At 48.9% G+C, this 21,061-nt stretch overlaps 1 protein-coding gene across 2 annotated transcripts in view; it reads left to right on the forward strand.

The window, feature by feature from the left end:
- The window catches only part of ASB18 (ankyrin repeat and SOCS box containing 18), a 62,846-nt gene that overhangs the window by 39,759 nt on the left and 2,026 nt on the right, over positions 1 to 21,061 (forward strand). For both annotated transcript variants that reach the window (XM_022568048.2, XM_089916175.1), the window contains one exon: positions 6,236 to 6,740. In XM_022568048.2, coding sequence (XP_022423756.1) covers positions 6,236 to 6,740 — 505 coding nt within the window. The remainder of the gene's footprint in view (positions 1 to 6,235; positions 6,741 to 21,061) is intronic.

The raw sequence follows: 21,061 nt of genomic DNA on the forward strand, positions 1-21,061 counted from the left end.
CCGTTATGCTTGATCGTCTCACAGCTTAGCATCCCGGGAGAAAGGGAGGGAGAAGAAAATACAGAGCAGAAAGGGGCGGGTGGCAGGTTCCCCAAGGAGAGGCTCAGCAGAAGGTCCCGGGAAACCAAGTGGAGCCACTCCTCCATCAAAGTCAGGGCAGCGGCTTCCCCACCCTTCATTTGGAGCCAGCTGGGGAGTCGATCCACAGAGGGAGCCTCCTTTCAATGGAAAGCACGGCTGTGTTTTCCTCCCAGGTCTCTCCCCTCTGTCCCCTGCCTCCCCCCATTCCTGCCTTGCCCAGCATCCAGCCGATCTGCCTGCCCCCACCAGCGGACCCAGGCTTCGGGCTCCAGCCACCCTGCCCCGGGGACACGTCTCCAGCCCATCTGCCTCTGCGTCAACTCCGAGTAGGAAAAGCAGCATAATGATGATTCAACAAGACTGGTTCATGACACCCATTACTCTCGCTGAGCACACTGCCTGGCGCGAAGCCCCTCCCGTCTGTCAGAAGGGATTCGGGCAGCAACCATGGGAGGAGGACAGTGAAGGATTGTCCAAGGACTCCGGCGACTTCCAGCCACTGAAACCGTCGCTCAGGAGACACATGCTGAGCATACCTGACAAAGGGCTTAGAAGCAATGTCTGTTTCCCCTCGAAAAACTTTAAGGGATCTTTGTGAATTTCGCCTTACGTTTAGTACTTCTTTGTCACTGTTGTCTTTCAGTACCATCGTTAGGTCGTTGACTCATTCTCTTAGGCAGCGGTAGCTGGGGTTCACATCTCAAGCAGCATGTTCTGTGGCGTCACCATCACATCCCAGGTCCCCGCCCTTGAGATCACTGCTGACCCCTCAAACACATCTTCACTGAAAACCAGGGAGAATGAAATCTATGGCGCAGAGGTGCCCACAGGGCTGGACGAGCAGCAGGTTCCTGTTGTGTGTTGTTGTATAGCACGAGGTCCACGGGCCAGGAGACCTCTTTGGCCTTCTGCTGCCTTCAGTGTTCTATCAGGGATTCTGTCCAGGAATCCTGTGGAGTGCTCAGAGAAGAGACGCTCCCCCTCGCCTTGACAAGCTGCTGGCGTACAGAGCATGGGGGAAATTCTCTACTTATTGAATGAGCCGATGAATGAGAAGTTTAGAGAGAACTTACGGGAAATGCCTAGTACCATGCCCAGCTCATAGAAGGTGCTTAACAAATAGTACCAACGGGAAGAGCAGCCGGGCAGGTAGAGTGACTGAGAAGTAAGCCACACACAGCAGCCAGGGTCTCTGCTCTGCCACCTCTGAGCTGGATGGCCCTATGCAAATCACTGGTCTTCTTCTAAGCCTCAATTCCCCCCACTGCAAACTCCACCTACAACACAGATTTGTTGCAAGGACTAAAGATAACATTCTTCTAAAAATAAATAAGAAGACCATGTGCTGGGGAATGCACTGACCGCCCAGCTCAGAACCAGAGGCTGTGAAATACCACTTTTGAGGGCTTTGTGCAACTAGACGGATGGTGAGGAGGGACGTGGGAGAACGAAAGCCTGGAGCTGGTTCTGTCTCATGGGGTGCAGGGCGGCTTGGCAGGTGGTGTGAAAGGGTAAGGAAGAGGTGAGCAGGGAGGAAGCCCGGGCTGAGGCACTCGGCACCTTTCTGCACCTGCGAGGCGAGTGGGAAAGCCAGCGCTTCGGGAAGATGCTGGAGGTGGCTGGGAGCGGTGTTCGGGACGTAGGCTCAGAGTCCCACTTCCCTCTTTAGAAATAAGTTAAAATGACATTCATTCAACAGCCCTTGATGGGTTCATCTCTATTAACTCCTGCCTTTTGGCTCAAGCCACTTTTTCTGTGTGCTGTCAACCTTAGGCCCCATAACAGCTTGTCACCTTGATCATTATCAAAGACGGGGATGAGGGATGGTGGTGGGGTGGGGAGTGTTTGCCCAAGTTGCTTCATACCTGAGGTTGTTCAGACAACACAGCATCTCCTTAATCTCGTAAGACAGAGACAAGTCATTCTGACATCGTCAGACGGGAACTTACCCTTGGTTCCCGACAGCGACTGTCCTACACTGGCTCCAGGCCCTCCTTCTTGTGTCTATCAGGATAGCAGGAAACCTGCTCGCAAAATCTCCCCTGGGAGGAAAGCGCTTGGCCAAAGCTGGGTTTTCCACACAGTCCTGCAAAGGCTTGGGTGGTACTTTCCCCGCTGGACCACCTCTTCCTTGACTGGAGACACTGACCCATACAAGGTCAGGTCTTGCAGGTCCCCAAGACTGTTATCACTGCTCTGCTTAGCCCCGAGGGCCTTCCACCCACCCCCACCCGCTCCTCTCGACTCACCTTCTCCGAGGCACTGCCATACGTGCTTTCCCAGATCGTTGCTTACGCCTCGACAGATCAATGGAAAATTTGAGAGCATTCTGGAAACCTGGAAAGCTGAGCTGACATTCTTAGAATCCAAGAGATGCTGCTGTGGCAGTGGGGGATGGTTTTGTTATTAGTAAGTAACCTCTGTTGTTGTCCCTCTGTCAAATTGCAACTCTGATTCATTTTGGAAAATGAATTTGAAAATACAGGCAGGCAGAAAGGAAACAAAAGCACCATCACCCCATTATCCAGAGGTAAACTCGCTGGCTTGTGTATTTCTAGGCTTTCTTCATATGCACATACACACCCGCTCTTTTTTTTTAAATGGGAGTGTTTGATGCGGTTTTGTAACCCGATCTTTTCACATGACCACTGCAAATAGTTTTCCATGTCATTAAACAGGTTCCCACAACTTCATTTTTAATGACTGCCCAGTGTGTGCCAGCAGCTATGTGCCCCAGTCAATTTGTTGTGTTGTTTTTTTCTCATGCCTGTGGTCTGCAACTTACGTCAGTATCTGCTCTAAGGAAGTACCAAGGTTTAGCCAATTAGAAGCTCTCCATTAAAAATGAAAAGGGCATCTGCAGCCCTCCAGAGGGTGGGCCAGCGTCCTCATTCTTCTGAAAGGTATCTTTGTTGCAAAGAGCAACCTGGCCGTCAGCCTGTTAGGCTGTGGACGTGGAAAAGAGACCCACTTATATTCCCCGGTGGGCTTCTTCAGAGAGGTTGGGCTGCTTTAAAAAAAAAAAAAAAAAAGAGCAGAAGAAAATGTTTTGTAATTGTTTGTGAGTGCACACAGGCTCAGTGGCAAAATGAGACGGAACCCTTGATTTCTAACCTCCTGCTGCACTGTTCAAAATTCCTCCCAGAGAGGCAAGGAGGAAGCAGATCTGAAGCACTCTGATTGTCAAATTTGCATCTTCTCTTAGCTGGTTATCGTCCCAAAGGGCATTTCACATCAAATTGTACTTGTTTGTAAAGATCTTCCACCCAAGACAGACCACTTCCCAAGATACTGCTGATATGGAGGCTAGAGAAATACAGAGAGAGGATTTAAAATATTGAGAGTCCCTGGGTAGAAATGTAAACAGATTTAAGGGCAGCAGCTTCCGGCCTGGAAACCCCCAGAGGATCCCGATCAGAGCCCCAGTCAGGTAAAGAACAGGACAGACAGCCACCACACGAAGGAAAACCGGAGGATGTTCATTAACGAAATGCATGTGTGCAACGTGCTCTTAGAGAACACCAACAGTGGGCTAGCCCTGCCCTCGGCGCGGAGAAGCAGAGATAAATAATCCCCCATTTCTACACCCAAGGAGCCAACCGTCTAAGAGAGGAATCAAATGTGCCGGCGAACATTTGAAACACAGTGTGACAAAGGCTGCGCCCAGACACTTAGGCACGAGGGACATGACAACACAGAGGTGTGACCCAGAGGAAGAGGAAGGAAAGACAGGACGTGTCCTAAGAACCACACCTGGTCAGGTAGGATCGAAACACAGGATGGAGCATCAGGAAATGAAACTGGTGAGGCCCACAGAAGCTGGAGCATGCGGTGTCCTGTGTCCCGCGGAAAGGAGCCTGGGCTTTCTTCAACCTCCAGGAGGAGCCTCCGGGTTTTCAGCGGACACAGGTCTTACGATTCACACTGGAAAGGCTCTTTCTGGGTAGTATGGAGCTTGTTAGACTGGCACAGGGAACAAATTAAGAGACTGTCATTAGCTTCAGGCAAAAAATGATTGGGGGGGGCTTCCCTGGTGGCGCAGTTGTTGAGAGTCCGCCTGCCGATGCAGAGGACACGGGTTCGTGCCCCGGTCCGGGAAGATCCCACATGCCACGGAGCGGCTGGGCCCGTGAGCCATGGCCACTGAGCCTGCGCATCCGGAGCCTGTGCTCCACACGGGAAAGGCCACAACAGTGAGAGGCCCGCGCACCGCAAAAAAAAAAAAAATGATTGGGGGCCTCAACAAAGGACGGTGACAACGGGGATGGAGGGAGGAAGCAGTTCAGGTGATTATTCAAGAGATGGAATCGACGGGGCTGAGTGGCCCACTGAAGAGGGGGTGGGGGACAGGGGGAAAGCAAAGAGCAAGTACTGCCCAGAGCGAGACCCCCAAGGAAGCAGAAGAGGACTACACCTGGGGCAAGAAGATCCGGAGGGAGCCCTTTCCTCAGACCTATGGAAGTAGGAGAGGGTAATCGTGTAGACACAGATGCTAACGGGTATGGGGGGCAACTCGGCGGCACAAGGCGGGAAGGACGACAGTTCCTGGGAGAACGTGCACTCTGAGTGAAGCAGGGGTAGATTGCTGAGAAGGAGGAGAGTAGAAATAGGACCTCTTGGGGACAGTGGCCAACATTTGGAACAGCCAGTAAAGGGCAAGGAAGGAGGAGCTGGTGCTCAGCCCTGGGAAGTAGAACCAAAGGGCCCTGAGGACCAGCTGAGCCCAGAGGCCAATCTCCATGGATTGTGCTCCCTCCAGCAGCACCCTGCAGCCAAGGCGGCGAAGAGCGGGTAGGTGATGATTGGGTTCCCAGCTGAAAATGTGGCCAACTGACGCAGGGGATGGCCACATCCCCTCAACTCAAGGGACATGAGGATGCCGAGAAGAGAGAGTGGAGGGCTGCCCAGGGAAGGAAGTGAAGCCAGGAAGGGCTGAGAAAGCCAGGGGCCGATGACCCAAGTCTCAACAGAGCAGAGATGAGTAGAGTACCAACAGGACAGCTAGCGAGACGGACCAGGGCCTTACGCCGTGAAGTCAGCATGCTGGCGCGTCAGACCCCAAAAGTGGAGTAAACACACTGATGGCAACGTCCAGGAGGTGACCCGGGAGTGGGGGATTGAAGTGGGGCTGGTGTTCTGGCAGTGCCCGTGAAGGACAAGGGCCAGCAGATGGAGGAGGGTGGTGGGAGGGTCTCTGAGACTGTCCTACTTTCAGGCTGGTCCAGGCTGAGTTCCCCACCAGTGTCAGGCCCCACGTCCAGCATGGGCCTGCCCAGTCAGCAACTACCACCTGGGCTTGGAGTGAGGGGCCTGGAGTTCTCCCAGGTGGAAGCTGCTCTCCTGGGAGAGGACAGTCTTGGGATCCACCTGATGGACCTGGAAGCAGCAGGAGACACCCACCTCTGGGGGAGACCACAGTGTCCCACGGGAGCCTACAAACCCCAGGACACCATCGTGGGATTTAGCAACCAAAATCCACAGTCTGTTGAAGGAGAGCTTGGTTGAAACCAAGATAGTCCCACAGTTGGGCATGGCTGCGGGTTTCGCCCATGCATCCAGTGCTGTCTGAGGACACCCCAGTGCCATTCTGTGTCCGTGTCTTGAGGGATGGATAGATTCCCTCCCAGGGAGTAAGGCAACCCTTGCCTCACACCGTTGCCAAAGCGCAGGTACCTGCCGGCTGATAAAGAGCCCGACGGCCTAAGGGGCCCTCCTTAGAACCCTGACTCCCAGACCCTTCAACTGCCACCTGTGACAAAGAGCCCGGGTAATTCGTGTTTCCAGCACCGTCACCTGAACCACATTACCTTCCAGGATAGCACCAAGTAGTTACAAATTACAAGGTAAATATTAACGCGGCGCGTGGGTTCTTAGGAAAAGTTCCTAGCTGTTGCCACCATTTGGTAACCTGTACCCCCAGGTTTGCCTTAATCTTTTTTTTTTTTCCAGCTCAGTTTGAACTCCTATAGCCTGGGCGCGGGAGACCTGGATTCCTGTCCTGGCTGTCTTAGGAGCCAACACCCGCGGTGGGGAGGGAGGGGGTCCGAAGCGCCGGAATCCGCTGGCAGGGCGTGCCGGGCTGGGGGAGACAGGGCGCCGGTGCCGGGGCATCCGCCGGGCCCAGCCCGGGTGACTGACCTTGGCCTCCCCGCAGGTGCGCGCAAGCGCTGCTGGAGCACGGCGCCTCGGTGCAGCGCGCGGGCGGCGCGGGCCTGGACACGCCCCTGCACGTGGCGGCTCAGCACGGCCTGGACGAGCACGCGCGCCTCTACCTGGGCCGCGGGGCGCTCGTGGACGCGAGGAACGCCCGCGGCGAGACGGCCCTGAGCGCGGCGTGCGGCGCGGCGCGGCGGCCCGACGAGCACGCGCGCTGCCTGCGCCTGTGCGCGCTGCTGCTGCGGTGCGGCGCGGAGGCGGACGCGCGCGACGAGGACGAGCGCAGCCCGCTGCACAAGGCCTGCGGCCACGCGCGCCACGGCCTGGCGCGCCTCCTGCTGCGGCACGGCGCCGACGCGGGCGCGCTCGACTACGGGGGTGCGTCGCCGCTGGCCCGAGTGCTGCACACGGCCGCCTGCGCCCCCGAGGCCGCGCCGCAGCGCACGCTGCAGGCGCTGCTCAACCACGGCTCCCCCACCGTATGGCCCGACGCCTTCCCCAAGGTAAGAGGGGGGTCGGGGACAGGCCACGAGGACTTGGCAGCGCAGGGACCCGGCCTGCCGCCGGGGGGCATCCAGCGCTTCTCAGGCTTTCAGGGGCCCGGAACTCCCCTGGAGACTGGTCCAGATGCAGATTCTGATCCCGCAGGAGGGGATGGCAGAGTCTGCATTTCTAGCAAGACTAGAGATGAGGGTGAGGTCTTGGAACCACACTTTGAGGAGCCAGGGCTGGGCAACCCTTTCTAGAGTCACTAGAAAATGAAAAGGTTGGGGGGTCAACAAGCATACTCCAGTGAGACCTTGCAGAGTTGTCACCTGGGGACGCCAGGCACTTGTTTCTATGATGCCGTCATGGCTCAAAATATTTTGGCAGATTATCTTTTGGTGTAATTGATGAACAATGAAATCAGTCTCTTGTGGCATCTGGTATTTGGCTTGAAATGAAATACGCAATGTGACCATCCACCTTATTAATAGGATTAATGATAGCACTTCACAGATTTCTCTCATTCAGTCCTCACCACACGCCTGTGAAATACATCAGGTTCTTGACATTCCCTTACCTGGATTTCAATCAGGTGAAATGCCCTGTTCAGGGTCAAGGTTGTGTTGGGACCTCAACCCCACTTTGCAGACTTGGCTCTGAGCTGCTTGTCGCCTTTCCACGTGTCAGATCTGCACTGAAATGATAAAGATGAAGAATAAACATTTCTTATCAGAGAAAATAAAGACAAAATGTTTCCAAAAGGAAAGTTCCCAAGACACTAGTTAAAATAAGCGATTGTCCTCCCCCGAAAGACTTCATTGAAGGGAGGTCATTCCATTCGATGTAAAATTGGCTGTGCTAAATTTAAAAATTATCCCAGACTCACCAGTCATATGCCAGAGACGTGTTTGGCCTGATAAGCTTTACACAAATAGCCTAAAAGCTGTTATCCTAAAAGGACAACAGCTAGATGGTCTAGATGGTCTGAAATAGTGAGATTCACACATTTCTTTCAAATGCTAACTTTGCATCCCAGATGCATACAGAGTAAAACTCTTGTCTCTCAAAACACAGGTGAGAAATGGAAAATCCACCCAGACAATTCCCTGGGTGTTTCCTTACTTGACAAATTTTATGACAAGTTTCTTATGCCAAGTCTTGCACCATCTTCGAGTCATCCTCTTGAGGCATTCTACTAATGCAGTGATTTCCATACCGTGCATGGACTCTTGAAAGGGAAGAAACGCCAGCCTTTTTGTATTCTATAACACTTCCCTTTTATATTCATGATTTACATTTAGACGTTTCCCAATATTAGCAGGCTTAGTTCATCTACCGATAAAATGGAAACCTACCACCCCTCCAGTTCACACCGTGTGTGCCTTAAACCAAGATGCACCCTTCAACCCTTATGGTGTGAAACTGCATAAAGAATGAACAAGAAACAACAAAGAAAGAAACAAGACTTTACATGATGCCCAACAGTGAAAAACACCTGGGACAAATTCTTTTAAAGAAAAAAAAAATCAGTATATTTCAGTGGTGACCAGTAATAATCCTTCGTTAGCCTCGAAGGCATTCGATTTTTAGAGACCTCTGTCCAGGTTTCAATGTCCGAGGTGCAGCCCCACAGGCATCATCCCGGGGGACAGGACTTCTAGCACCTGAACTCTGTCTCCCAGGCTGTGGGAATCACCCCACCCTGACCTAGAGATGCAGAGCAAAGCCCAGTGCCTCCCCTTTGGGCCTCCAGGGGCCCTGTCCTGGGATCCCCTCATGACATCCTTTGTCAGCCGCACAGGAATGGAGCAGGTCAGTGGGTGGGGTGCGGGGTGGCTGTGGGTTTGGGTCTGGGGACAGTTAGTCACAACGGGGACCCAGAGGCCACGAGAGGTGCTTGGCTCCCGGAGATGAGGATGAATCTCCCAGCAGTTCCACACCGTTGCGGAGAGAACCGGAGTTTCTTTGAGAATCTTAATACTTTGAGGCTTTCACGGAGCACAGTGCAGGGAACCTTCAGTCAGTTTGTTGAATGAGAGAAGGGGATTCCAGCAACTCCGGGGCACGGCGCTGCAGTTAAAATCTTTGGAAACGGGCCTCCGACGTCTTTGCGCTGAGACCCGCCCACACCTCGGGGGGGGGGCAGGGGGCGGTGCGGAGGAGGTCCGCAGCCCCCTGCCCCCAGCACCCCACCCCCCGGCGCCCCCGGCTAGGAGCAGGTTGCGGGCAAGAGCGCGTTTACTACCAAGCTGGACATCCTCCAAGCCAAAGTACAAGTGCCTGTGAGGCTCTGGCCTCGCCCCAGGACAACCAGGGCGAACACTCTGGAAATGTGGCATCAGCATCCAGACCCCCTGCATGTGCTCCACCGGGAAAGGGGTCTAATCCGCACGCGGGAAATCAAAGCGCAGACCCGACTCGCTCAGCAGCCCCGTGGAGCGCGCAGCAAACACGCTGAAACGAGCCACAAAGATGCTCTGCAGGCAAGACTCAGCGCCATGGCGAGGCGTACACAGAGGCACCGGGGAATGTCACAGAGCACGCCGGCCGTGGGCAGCAGCCGTGCTTTAAATAGATGTAAAGAGACACCCACGGAGCTCAGAATTACTGAGGCAAAAGGTTTCACAGCGAGCTTATGACATAAATCACAGTTCCCCGGTGCCCAGACAAAGGCACCAGCGCCGCAGCAGGCGGACTCGAAGCGTCCGTTGGAGCCGCGCGCACTGCGATGCCGCGAACATCAAAGCGGTGTCACGGCTGGGAAAGCAAAGCATGTGGACAATGCCAGGCCTTTCTGCCCGGCTGACCGCTACTTAACGCCAGAGTCAGGTGGGGGCGCGAGGGCAGGTGCAGGTGTGGTGTCAGGATGCAGCCAGGTTTGAATTCTGGAAGTTGCCGGGACGCAGGGGGCCCAGCCTGGAGGAGAGCGGGCAGGAGGGCAGAGAAACGCACACGAGGGTGGATCCAGACTTGCTGCCGCTAGTCGACTTTGTGGGTTGGATGCTTGGTCTGGGATAAAGGCCTTTGCTCACGTGCCTCTCTCCTTCTGCCCCTCACCTGGGCAGTCATAAAGAATTCACACTTAGATTTGCCCAGGAGTTGGGGAAGTGCCAGGCCAACACCGGTGATGAAAGCTCTCCCCCACAGGCATCCCTTAAGCACTTACTCATTCAACAAACATTTCTAGGGAGCAGCTGTGCTCCCGTGCTGGTGGTACAGTGTTGAACCGGAGCATGGGTATTTCCTGCCCTCATGGAGCGCCAGTCAGGTGGGTGAGATGACCTTGACTCAGACAACCACACACACCACTGGGAAATTGCTGTGATGTGAAAAGCTGCAAAGCCAAGGCCCTCCAGACCTTGAAGGTACCAAACGAGGGGCCAGACCTGGCTGAGCAGCGAGTCCGAGGCTCCCTCGAGGGCTTATAGAGTGATTCTGGATCTGAAGACTGGGGACTTAGCTGTGTGAAGAGGGGAGGGGAAATCATTCCAGGCAGAAGGAACAGCAGGTGCAAAGGTCTTGGGGCAGAAGGAACTCTGCAGTATGTGCAGGGGTGGGGGATGGGGGGATGACCCAGTAGCTGGAGGGGAAACAGCAAGAGCAAGACCCTAGGCAGGGCCCTCGTTAAGGGTTTGCGCCTTTGTCTTAAGGACAATAGGAATCTATTACATCATCTTAAGCAGGACAGGTGACATAATCCAGTGAGAACTGGAGGGTGATTCCTCTGCTCAGGGGTAGAGAACATGCTCTCTTGGGGGCTGCTGGGAAACCCCCGGCTGCCGTGCGGTCCAGGTGAGGGATGCAGGTAGCTGGAGCAAGGGGAAATGGGAGGTGGAGGGCGAGAATGACAGATTCTAGAAACATCTGCAAACCTCTGGTCTTGCCTCTCCTTCTGGGCATTGACCACGCTGCACATATGGACCTGAAGTTTTTGTTTTCTTTTTACCGAATTACGGAATTAGGTAACGTGACTTCACACTCCAATTTCCTAGAGTTTTCCGTGGGGGGAGCCTGGGGTTGCAGTAGTCAAAACCCAGGGCTCCCTTCCCTGCCTTTACACGGCAGTGCCTGCACGCTGCCCCCGTGGGAGGGGGGAGCTCTCAGCAGTAGCGTGCCTCTGTTTTCCTTGCTTTTGTTTTATTTCTCCGTCTACACAGAAAGCAGTGTGCCCGTGTGATTTTGCCCCTTCATTTTCTTTCTGCCGCCTCATTAGCTGAAGAGAGTGTGCGCGGACCCTAATGCCATCAGCGTGTCAGAGTAACGTGGCAGCCGCTTCTCCACAGACGGCAAGGAGGCAGCGGAGATTTTTAAACTGTGTTGGCGTAAAAATAATGAAGGCAGCCAGCTGCCTGGCAAACATGAGGGGGGCACAGCGCGGAGGGGTTGGGAAGGGCCCGGGAGCCCCAGAGAGGTGGAACAGAGGAGAGACAGGAAATGAATTCCCAGAGACAGGCAATAAGACTTTGTCACAGTCCGTGACCCAGGGAGGAGGGGCCTGGAGGAGGGGAGCTCTTACTGAGGGAGGGCAGCTGTTCCTGGGGGCTGGGGCTTGAGGGGAGGCATGGGGATGTCCAGGTAGCATGCAGTCACTGGGAACCATTGAATATTTTGCAGAGAAGTGAGAGGGCCAATGGGAGGGTAGCTGGAGGGTCCAGGTTGGCCTGAGGAAAGTCTGGAATTGCCTAGGATACCATGTAAAGACAGACTAGATCTAGAGGGATCCAGTGTGAACTGCTCTTTTCAATGGCATGGTTTCCTCCCAACACAGAAAAGGGGCCGACGGAATTCACTGTGCTCCCGGAAATGGCATGTTAGTGGTGGCTCGTGTAAGCCAGAAATACCAGCATGTCAAGAGCACACGGTGGGGTGCGAGGCTGGGCTGGGAAGATGCACGCCTGCCTGGCTCTCCCTCTGCAGCTCAGCCTACCGTGTTCATTCTCTCCTTCTCTAAAGCCCACTTAAGCCGGAGCTTGTGACAGTAATGGATTAGGGAAAAAACAAAATTGGGGTAGGGAGGGGACCAGAGATGATAATAGTAATATGATTACCAATTTAAATGGGTAGCTGCTCTTGTCTTCATGTTAAAATATCTGTGAAGATGTAGACAGGAGGAAGGAAGGATGGAAGGAAGAGGGGGAGGGGGAGAAAGCAAATCCAGGGCACCAACAGGAAGATCTCATGTCTGAGTCAGGAAGGGCTGACGCGGCTCTGCTCCACGGCCCTAAGTTTTCAGGCAATCAGGCAGACATTACAGACAAATAGTTTAAGTCCACCAGGCAGTAGGGGATGCTTGTGGAGGTGCAGTGCATCATGGGAGATGCAGTGAAGTGCAGAGGTGGAAACTGAGGAACCTGAGTTCCATAGCAACCTGCTACTTTGCTGGGGGGAGGGTGGGAGGAAGAGGCCTCCTGGCGGAGCACAGGTCACCAGGCTGGGCATCGCCCTCGCCAGCCTTCCTCCACTTTGCCCCTCGACCATCTCACAGGTGAACAAAGAACGGGACCATGGACTTCCCCTGCATGTTGACAGACCTTGTGTCTGGATCTCACCTTAATCAGAGATGAATACAGAAAAAATTAATGGATTCATTGTGGGGAAGGGCAGAAGAAGAAAAATGAGATAGCATCCTGAGAGTAGAGACGAAATCTGTACCTCTCATCAAAAGATCCAGAAGAAAATCTGAAAAATTGTGTGCCCTGTGTGCCATCCTTTATGGAATGCAAGAAGATCTAGTCTTTAAATCCATAAAACCAGACAGGTTAAGCTGAGGAGTCAATAGAATGGCATGAAAAGGAAGATGGAGATAAATTTATACCAAGAAAGCAAGAGCACAGTGGTAGGTCAGATTACACATTAAAGGAAGTAGAAGGCAGAACTGATTCATTAAAAACATCAAATCAATGATGTAAGTGAGGGTGCTGTGCTGTTTGCATGTGTGCCCCCAGACCCAGTCCCTGCCGCCTCTGTGTCCTGCTTTGCATCCTGACAGGGTACAGAGCCCCTTCAAGCTAACACAGAGCCCCGTATCAGCTGGCTTCTGACTGGGTTCAGCCAAGGGAGACACCATGGGAAATTGGAGGGGGAGGAGGGAAAAGCCAAGGTATTTCTCCCCCTCTTCCTCCACCTTAGGTAGCTTCTACTGCAGCACGTGCATCTCCATGGCTCCAGTACCCCCAGGCGGCTCCTTCTCATAGTCACAGCCCCACCAGGCAGCCCCTTGGTTCCAGCCTCCCTTGTATCTCTCATAACAAGAAGCACAGGCTTCAGGATTGGTGGTTTCTGAGTCTCAGTGACATCATCAAAGAACCAGATGCCTTTCAAGCTCAGTAAGTCAGCCTTGCCCTCAGAATGGTCCTTCTCTTGGTCCCTAAATGGCTTCCAGCAACTGGGCCAACCAGCTTCCTATTCAGATCCAGCTGTTTTCTCTAGAAGCCCTGAGGAAGTCTTTCTTTGTGTTTTATTGGCCTCAGTTAGCTTAAACCTGCCCTTCCCCAAACCATTAAATGATGAGTGGAATAGAATTATCATGATTGAATTAATCTAATCATTTGGAGTGTTGGGAAGTCAACCACAATGTTCACTACAAAGGACTAATATTAAAAGATCTTCTGGGGCTTCCCTGGTGGCAGAGTGGTTAAGAATATGCCTGCCAGTGCAGGAGACACGGGTTCAAGCCCTGGTCCAGGAAGATCCCACATGCCACAGAGCAACTAAGCCCATGCACCACAACTACTGAGCCTGCACTCTAGAGCCCCCAAGCCACAACTACTGAGCCTGTGTGCCACAACGACTGAAGCCTGCGTGCCTAGAGCCCGTGCTCCCAACGAGAGAAGCCACCACAATGAGAAGCCTGCACACTGCAACGAAGAGTAGCCCCCACTTGCGGCAACTAGAGAAAGCCCACATGCAGCAACAAAGACCCAACGCAACCAAAAATAAAAATAAATAAAATAAAATAAATTTATTAAAAAAAAAAAAAAAGAGGGCTTCCCTGGTGGCGCAGTGGTGGAGAGTCCACCTGCCAATGCAGGGGACACGGGTTCGTGCCCCGGTCCAGGAAGATCCCACGTGCCGCGGAGCAGCTGGGCCCATGAGCCATGGCCACTGGGCCTGCGCGTCCAGAGCCTGTGCTCCGCGACAGGAGAGGCCGCAGCAGTGAGAGGCCCGCGTACCACAAAAAAAGAAAAAAAAGAGAACTTCTTAAGTGCAAAAGAAAAAACAAAGCCAAGAAACTAAAAAACAAAGTGATGGTCGTAAAGGACAAAGAGCAGAGAGCCAATTCACAGATAAGTGATATTATTGAAGAACATACAACAATGGATCAGAAACAATAATCAAAGACATAATAGAAGAAAACTTAGCTGCACTAAAATATCTTAACATAGAGAAGTTGAATGGATATTCTCTGCAAATCAGTGATGGGAGACACATACCTATATACATTCTAAAAAAAATGTTCTAAAAAGGCTTGCAAAGTATCCAAGCAGCAAACAGGTTATTCATAAGGGAATAAAAATCAGGCTGGACTCAGATTTCTCTGCTGCAGTGTTATTGTAAGACAATGAAATATCATCTACAGATTTTTAAAGAAAAGGTTTGGACGCTAGAATTCTAGTTTCAGCCAAGATAGCTTTCATTTTGATGGCAAAAGAAAGACACTTTTAGATATCAAGGGCTCATAAGACATGCCTTCCTAATGCATTTTTTTAAAAGAAAAAAAATGTTTCTATTTACTGCATTATTTATTCAACAAATATTTGTTGAGCACCAGCCATTTGCCAACAACATACTAGATGCTTAGGATAGCTAATGAGAGAATAAATCAAGGGAAAAAAGTATTGCTTCCCTCGTGGAGCTTACATTCTAATGGGGAAGACAGACATTAAACAACAAGCATAATAAATGGGCCAATAAAATGATAAGGGCTAGGGGAGAAGAAGCAAGACGGGAGACAGTGCGTTTTAAAGAGAGTAGTTAGGGGGACTTCCCTGGTGGCGCAATGGTTAAGAATCCGCCTGCCAATGCAGGGGACATGGGTTCGAGCCCTGGTCCGGGAAGATCCCACGTGCCGCGGAGCAACTAAGCCCGTGCACCACGACTACTAAGCCCGCACGCCTAGAGCCTGTGCTCTGCAACAAGAGAAGCCACCGCAATGAGAAGCCCGTGCACCGCAACGAAGAGTAGCCCCCGCTCACTGCAACTAGAGAAAGCCTACGCACAGCAACGAAGACCCAACGCAGCCAAAAATAAAAATTAAATTAAAAAAAAAAAAAAAAGAGTAGTTAGGATGGGTGGTTTTTGAGTAGACTTGAGAGAGGTGACGGAATCAGCTAAGCAGATGTCTAGGCAAAGAGCAGCCCAGCAGACAAGCCAAGAGTCTGTGGCCCCAAGGCTGGAGTGAGCCTGATCCACGTGGGGAACAACAAAGGAAGCAGTGTGGCTGAAGGTGGAGAGAACCAGTGGGACAGTGGCAGGAGATAAGATGGGAGAGGTGGGGGAGGGGCACAGACTGTGTGGGGTCTCGTAGGACATTGCAGTGACTTTGGCCATTGGAGTGGTTTGAGCAGAGGAAGGGTATGGCCTGACTAACATTTTATGAGGCTTCTTGTGGTCTCCATGTTGAGAACATACTTTAGGAGGAACAGAATGGAAGTGGGGAGATGACTTAGGAGGTTGTGACCATAATCCATCTGAGGGATAACGGTGGCATGGACAAGGGAGGTGGTCTGATTCTGGATGTATTTTGAAGGTGGAGCCAACAGGATTTCTTGACAGATTGGCTGTGGGATATGAGAGAAGAGGAGTCAAAGATGACTCCAAGACTTTTAGCCTGAGAGACTGAAAGGTGAGATGTGCCATCAACTGATATGGGGAAGCTTATGGGGAAAGTAAGTCCGGGGCTGAGGGGGAGACTTGGGATTTATGTTTCCAATACATTAAGTGTGAGATAGAGCCAGCCACAAGGAGATATCAAGTAAGCAGTTGGATATTCAAGCCTGGAGTTTGGGAGGGAGGTTTGACTGACCTGGAGATACACTTTTGAGGGCCGGTGGCATATGGATGGTATTTAAAGCCAGGAAGCTGAATGAGATCACCAGGAAGGGAGAGTAAATAGAGAAGAGGAATGAGGACTAAATCCAAGGCCATTCCAGCAGGGAGAAGATGCAGAGATGAGAAAGTAGCAGAGGAAACAGAAGGAGCAGCAGTGAGGGAGGTGAAGGAGCAGAAGTGTGGCTTCCTGGAAGCCAAGAGAAGAACGCATCAAGTGGAGGACGTGATAAACTGTGTCAGAAGTGCTGATACACAGCACGAGGCGAGGCAGAGCCGTGACCACCAGATGTAGCCTGCTCACGGGCACTCTTGGCAAGGGCGGATTGGGTGGAGTAGTGGAGACAAAAGGCCAGATGGGATGGGAGTACCCAGCTGACCAAGAGGTGATGGGAAAGACTGTCCCAGGAATGGGAAACTCAATCTGCAGATTGTCTCAGGTCGACCTCTTAAATATCTCTCAAAATCTTTCTTCTCTTTCCATCCTGGCTGCCACCAGCTGAGGTTAGGCCACCACCATCTCTCCGCTAGATTGCAAAAATATCCTCGTAACTGGGCTGTCTGCATCCAATGTGGCCCCATGAAACTCTTCTCGACACTGTAGCCATGGTGACATTTCTAAAATTAAAACCTGACCCTGTCACTCCTCCACTCTTCATCCTTCAAGGCCTCTTGGGTGCCCTCAAGATAAGTCTAGCCTCCCTATCATGGCAGACAGTGGTCTTCTAGACCTGACCCTGCTTTCCTCTCCAGTCCCAGTTTTCACTACTCCCCGTGTCAAACTCCATGCCACAGCCAATATTTTTTGTACCTTTTCACCTCCCAAGTTTGGTAAATGTTTTCTCCACCTAGAACATTTTGGTCCTCAGAACTCTCCACACCTTTTGTAACTCCTACTCTATGTCTTATTGAATGTCACTTCCTCCAGAAATCTTTCCTTGATCAACTCGCCACCCCATTGCCAATCTAGGTCTGAGTTAGGTGTCATTTCTAGCACCTGGTGATTCTCTCACCATAGTACTATGGCACCTATACATTTATTTGAATTACTGCTACTACTACTACTTCTACTATTACTTGAGACTGTATCATTTGGGACCGTAAAATTCTGTGAAGCCAAGGCTTGCCTTTGTTATCACACAAACATAACGCAATCTTTAACTTCTAGTAGGAAATTGATTAAGTATCTGTGGAATGAATGGCTTAAACAATCCAGTTAAAATAGAGTCAACTTAAATAATTGTCAGGCAGGTGGTAAAACTAAATACAACTACCAAAAGTTATTTCCCAAGGAGATATATAGCATAAAATAAGATCTTGTACTAATTATAATCCAGAACACAAACTTCAGATGTTACTAAGGAGGGAGAAGAATTGGTTAAGAGAGGTGAGAGAAGGGATAATGGTACATCTAGAGCGCAAAATATACTATTTTGATGTTTAGGGAAATATAGGTTAATATTTTTTTATTCTAAAGGTAACCATTAGTAAAATTTTAAATAAGATATAGACTTCCAAAATATAAAAGACAGGGACTTCCCTGGTGGCACAGTGGTTAAGAATCCACCTGCCAGTGCAGGGCACATGGGTTCGATCCCTGGTCCGGGAAGATCCCACATGCTGCGGAACAACTAAGCTCGTGCACCACAACTACTGAGCCTGCACTCTAGAGCCCACGAGCCACAACTACTGAAGCCCGAGCGCCTAGAGCCTGTGCTCTGCAACAAGAGAAGCCACCACAATGAGAAGCCCACGCAAGGCAACAAAGACCCAATGCAGCCAAAAAAAAAAATCTTTTTTAAATATATAAAAGATAAATACAAAGAAAATACAAACCTGTGTAACAGAAATCAGACAACAAAGGAAACAAGCATAAAAAATCGTAAAGAATAAAATGATAGAAGTAAAACCAGACAGATTATCTATAACAATAAATACAAGTTTCTTAAGTTACCCTATTACCAGTAGAGACCCTCAAACACTTTAAAACAACGTGAAACAAAAGGTTAGAATTAAAGAGTGGGCAGAGGTAATTCTAGCAAAAACAAACTGAAAATAAAATGATGTACTGATATCAATATGCAATGTAGAAGAGTCCCAGGGAAATACACAAAATGAGAAGAAAAGATTCGCTCGACACTGATGAAGGATACAGTCCATAGTGAAGAGATAACCATTAAGAACCTCACATGCCAAAAAGAGATTATGTTAAAATGGAGAAAGTAACTGAAAAATAATAATTCTAGATGATTTTTAATTCATATCTCAGTCTTTCCCATAGATAAAGTAGGGAAAAACATTTTAGAAGCTTCAAATCATAAATGTGACATATACATGTTGAACTTTGAACCGTCAAACAGAATACAACTTCTAGTACTTCAAAATCAGACATTATTTAAAGCCGGAATACAATACTCCAGAAAATTAATAGCAAAAGTTAATTTTTAAAAATAATTTATGGAGTTCCTTGGTGGCCTAGTGGTTAGGATTCCAGGCTTTCACTGCCGTGACCCAAGTTCAATCCTTGGTTGGGAAACTGAGATCCCGCAAGCCACAAGGCACAGTGTGGCCAAAAATTTTTAAAAATTAACTTTTTGAAAATTTCATCACACGCTCCCAAATGAATACTGCGTCAGTAGTTATTTACTTGCAGACTGTTTAAGAAAGAAAGACAGTGACAACATTGTGCGTCAAAACGTATGGCTCTGACCACACCTCTGTTCAAAGGAAGATCCATAGCACTTGAAAAATTGCTTTATTGTGACACAAGGGAAAACATATTGTCAAGTTAACTGAGCAGTCAATCCAAGGAGCTGGAAAGAGAAATGGAGAAAGGGATTAATAACGATAAAGGCAAAAAGTAATAGATTGGAATATTTTTAAAGAGAACTGATCAATGTAATCCAATAGCTGGTTTCCTGAAAAAAAAAAATTAAAATAGACAAAATTCCAGCAAGACTAAACATGAAAAAAAATTGCAAATACAATCATAGTGAATCTCAAATGAGACAGGGTGCTTATTCCTATATACAGTGGAGATACGCCCCCGTCCAAATTTGTTCTCCACCTGCATGGGTACATCTGCAAGGCTCCTGGCCCTTGCTTCCTGGGTTTCACCAGTGAAGTGTCCCAGAAGTAGGGGAGGAAGGAGAGTGAGGTCAGAGGATATATCCACTTGGCGCCCTCTCAGCTTCAGGCTGGTTGTGTGTCCCCAGCCAAGGATCACCCACCCCATTCTCTCACCCTGCAGACCCAGGAGTAGAAATAGCTCTGCTGCCAGCTCTATATCAATGCACTGTTCCCTGTGGTTCCCTTGGCTATAAATAAGCCCCGTATCAATAAACCCTCCTGGAATAATCCTGTATCGAGTATGCCATCTATTTCCTGTTAGAACCCTGACTGATACATATGAAATGCTAAATTTCTTTTCTTTTTCCAGGAAAATATAGGTGAACAAAATTGAGCCAAGAAGAAATCAAAACAAAATATGCCAGTAACCGTGAAAGAAATTGAAAATATTAAATTATCACCTACAACTAAAGGCTAGGCTTAAAAGCTTCAAATGAAAGGTCCGTCATGCTTTCTTATTTCCAATAATTATCTACTTTTCAAAATCTACCAGAGTATTAAAAAGATAGTTTTCTCAGATGGTTTTACTAAGTTAACATAAAGTGATATTAAAACCTGACAATAATAGCTCAAAAAGCTGAAACTGTAAACCAGATTTAGTTATCAAGAGAGCTGCAAAAGTCTTAGCAAATTGAATCTGCCATTCTATTTAGAAGAATAGCCAGAGTCTGTTTTGTGAAGGCAAAAATGGGTTAATATTGGAAAGCCTTTTGGTATCAACTTGATTAGAAAAAGGCAAAAAAAAATAAATCCTAAGATTTGTAGTAACCTAGGAATACAAAGACATTTCCTTAACTTAGAGTGTTTATGTGAAACTAATACAAGATTATGGTGAAATGTTAGAGACAATCCTATTAAAATTAGGACTAAGATGATGATGCCTGCTATCAATGTTGCTATTTAACATTGAATTTTAACTCTCTAGCCAATGTAATAGGACAATAAAAATAAATATTAATACTGAGGAGGAGAAAATACCATTATTTGCGAAAATGATTCCCTACCTGAAAAATAACCTTAATAAATAAAGTGTACTTATAAATCAATAGAAAAAATGAATACACTGTAGAAACACTGAGCAAAAGACATAATTTAGCAATTCACAAAAGAAGAAAGGCAAACGGTCAGCCAACAGTAAACATGCCATATTGTACCTATCAGATTTAAATAATTAATGAGACGGTCTGGGTAGGAAGAAAGAGGCACTCTCATCCACTGTTCTTTAAAAAGTGTAACAACTTACTTATAATTTGACAGTATGTTTTAAAAGCCTTAAAACATACACAGCCTTCGACCCTGCAGTTCTACTTCCAGCAATGCAGTGTAAGCCATCTAAATAACTACGGCTGGGGGCAGAAAGAGAGAGAATTGTGTTCACAGACGTTCACTGTTTATAATATCAAAAAATATGATATGTTCATACAATATTTTATGGCCACTAAAAATGATGTTTAAATGCTCATTTATAATTTTTGAATTGTTCACAATCTATTTTGATAAAAAATAAATTTTCAAAATGATGTACAGAGCACTAGCTCATTTTGGTATATATATTGATTCCTTGTCTAAATGCATATAACCTTAGTATATACGAAATGTTGACAGTGGTTATCTCTGAACAAAGAAAAGTGAAATTCTAAAATTTTGCTTTCCTGTGTCTTAAGGGGATGTTAGATCTGAAAGAAGCTAGGTAAGCTGTAAAGGGAGCAACCATATTGGGTGTGTTCAAGGAGCACCGGTGAGCGTGCTGCAGGCCAGGCTTGCCATTGGCTCTGACTGTTGTCTACTGTAGATATTTGGTGCCTGACCTTAGAAAAATTGCTTAACCTCAGTTTTCTCAACGAATAAATAAAAAGAACAATTCTGCAACACTTGGTAAATCCTAAACCTCACAAACAGAGAATAATGAAGTTGCCCTGCCCCTCCCCAAAATCAAATCTGAATTTGATCAAGCTTCTGAATCCAACTACTAATCTACAGAAAGCCGAGAAAGCGGCATGCCCCAGGGATACAATCAGCAAAATCCCAACAGTGAGAAACTCTACAGGACAAATAACCTAGTTTCTTCCACAAATATGTCAACATGAAACAAAAAAGAAAGACCTGAAAATATATCATATCAACCAATGTAAAGGTGTTGGTCTTATTTGAATTCTTATTC

The sequence above is a fragment of the Delphinapterus leucas genome, chromosome 8, assembly GCF_059928025.1.
Source record: "Delphinapterus leucas isolate spDelLeu-1000000601 "Yukka" chromosome 8, BTC_Dleu_Yukka2, whole genome shotgun sequence".
NCBI lineage: Eukaryota > Metazoa > Chordata > Mammalia > Artiodactyla > Monodontidae > Delphinapterus > Delphinapterus leucas.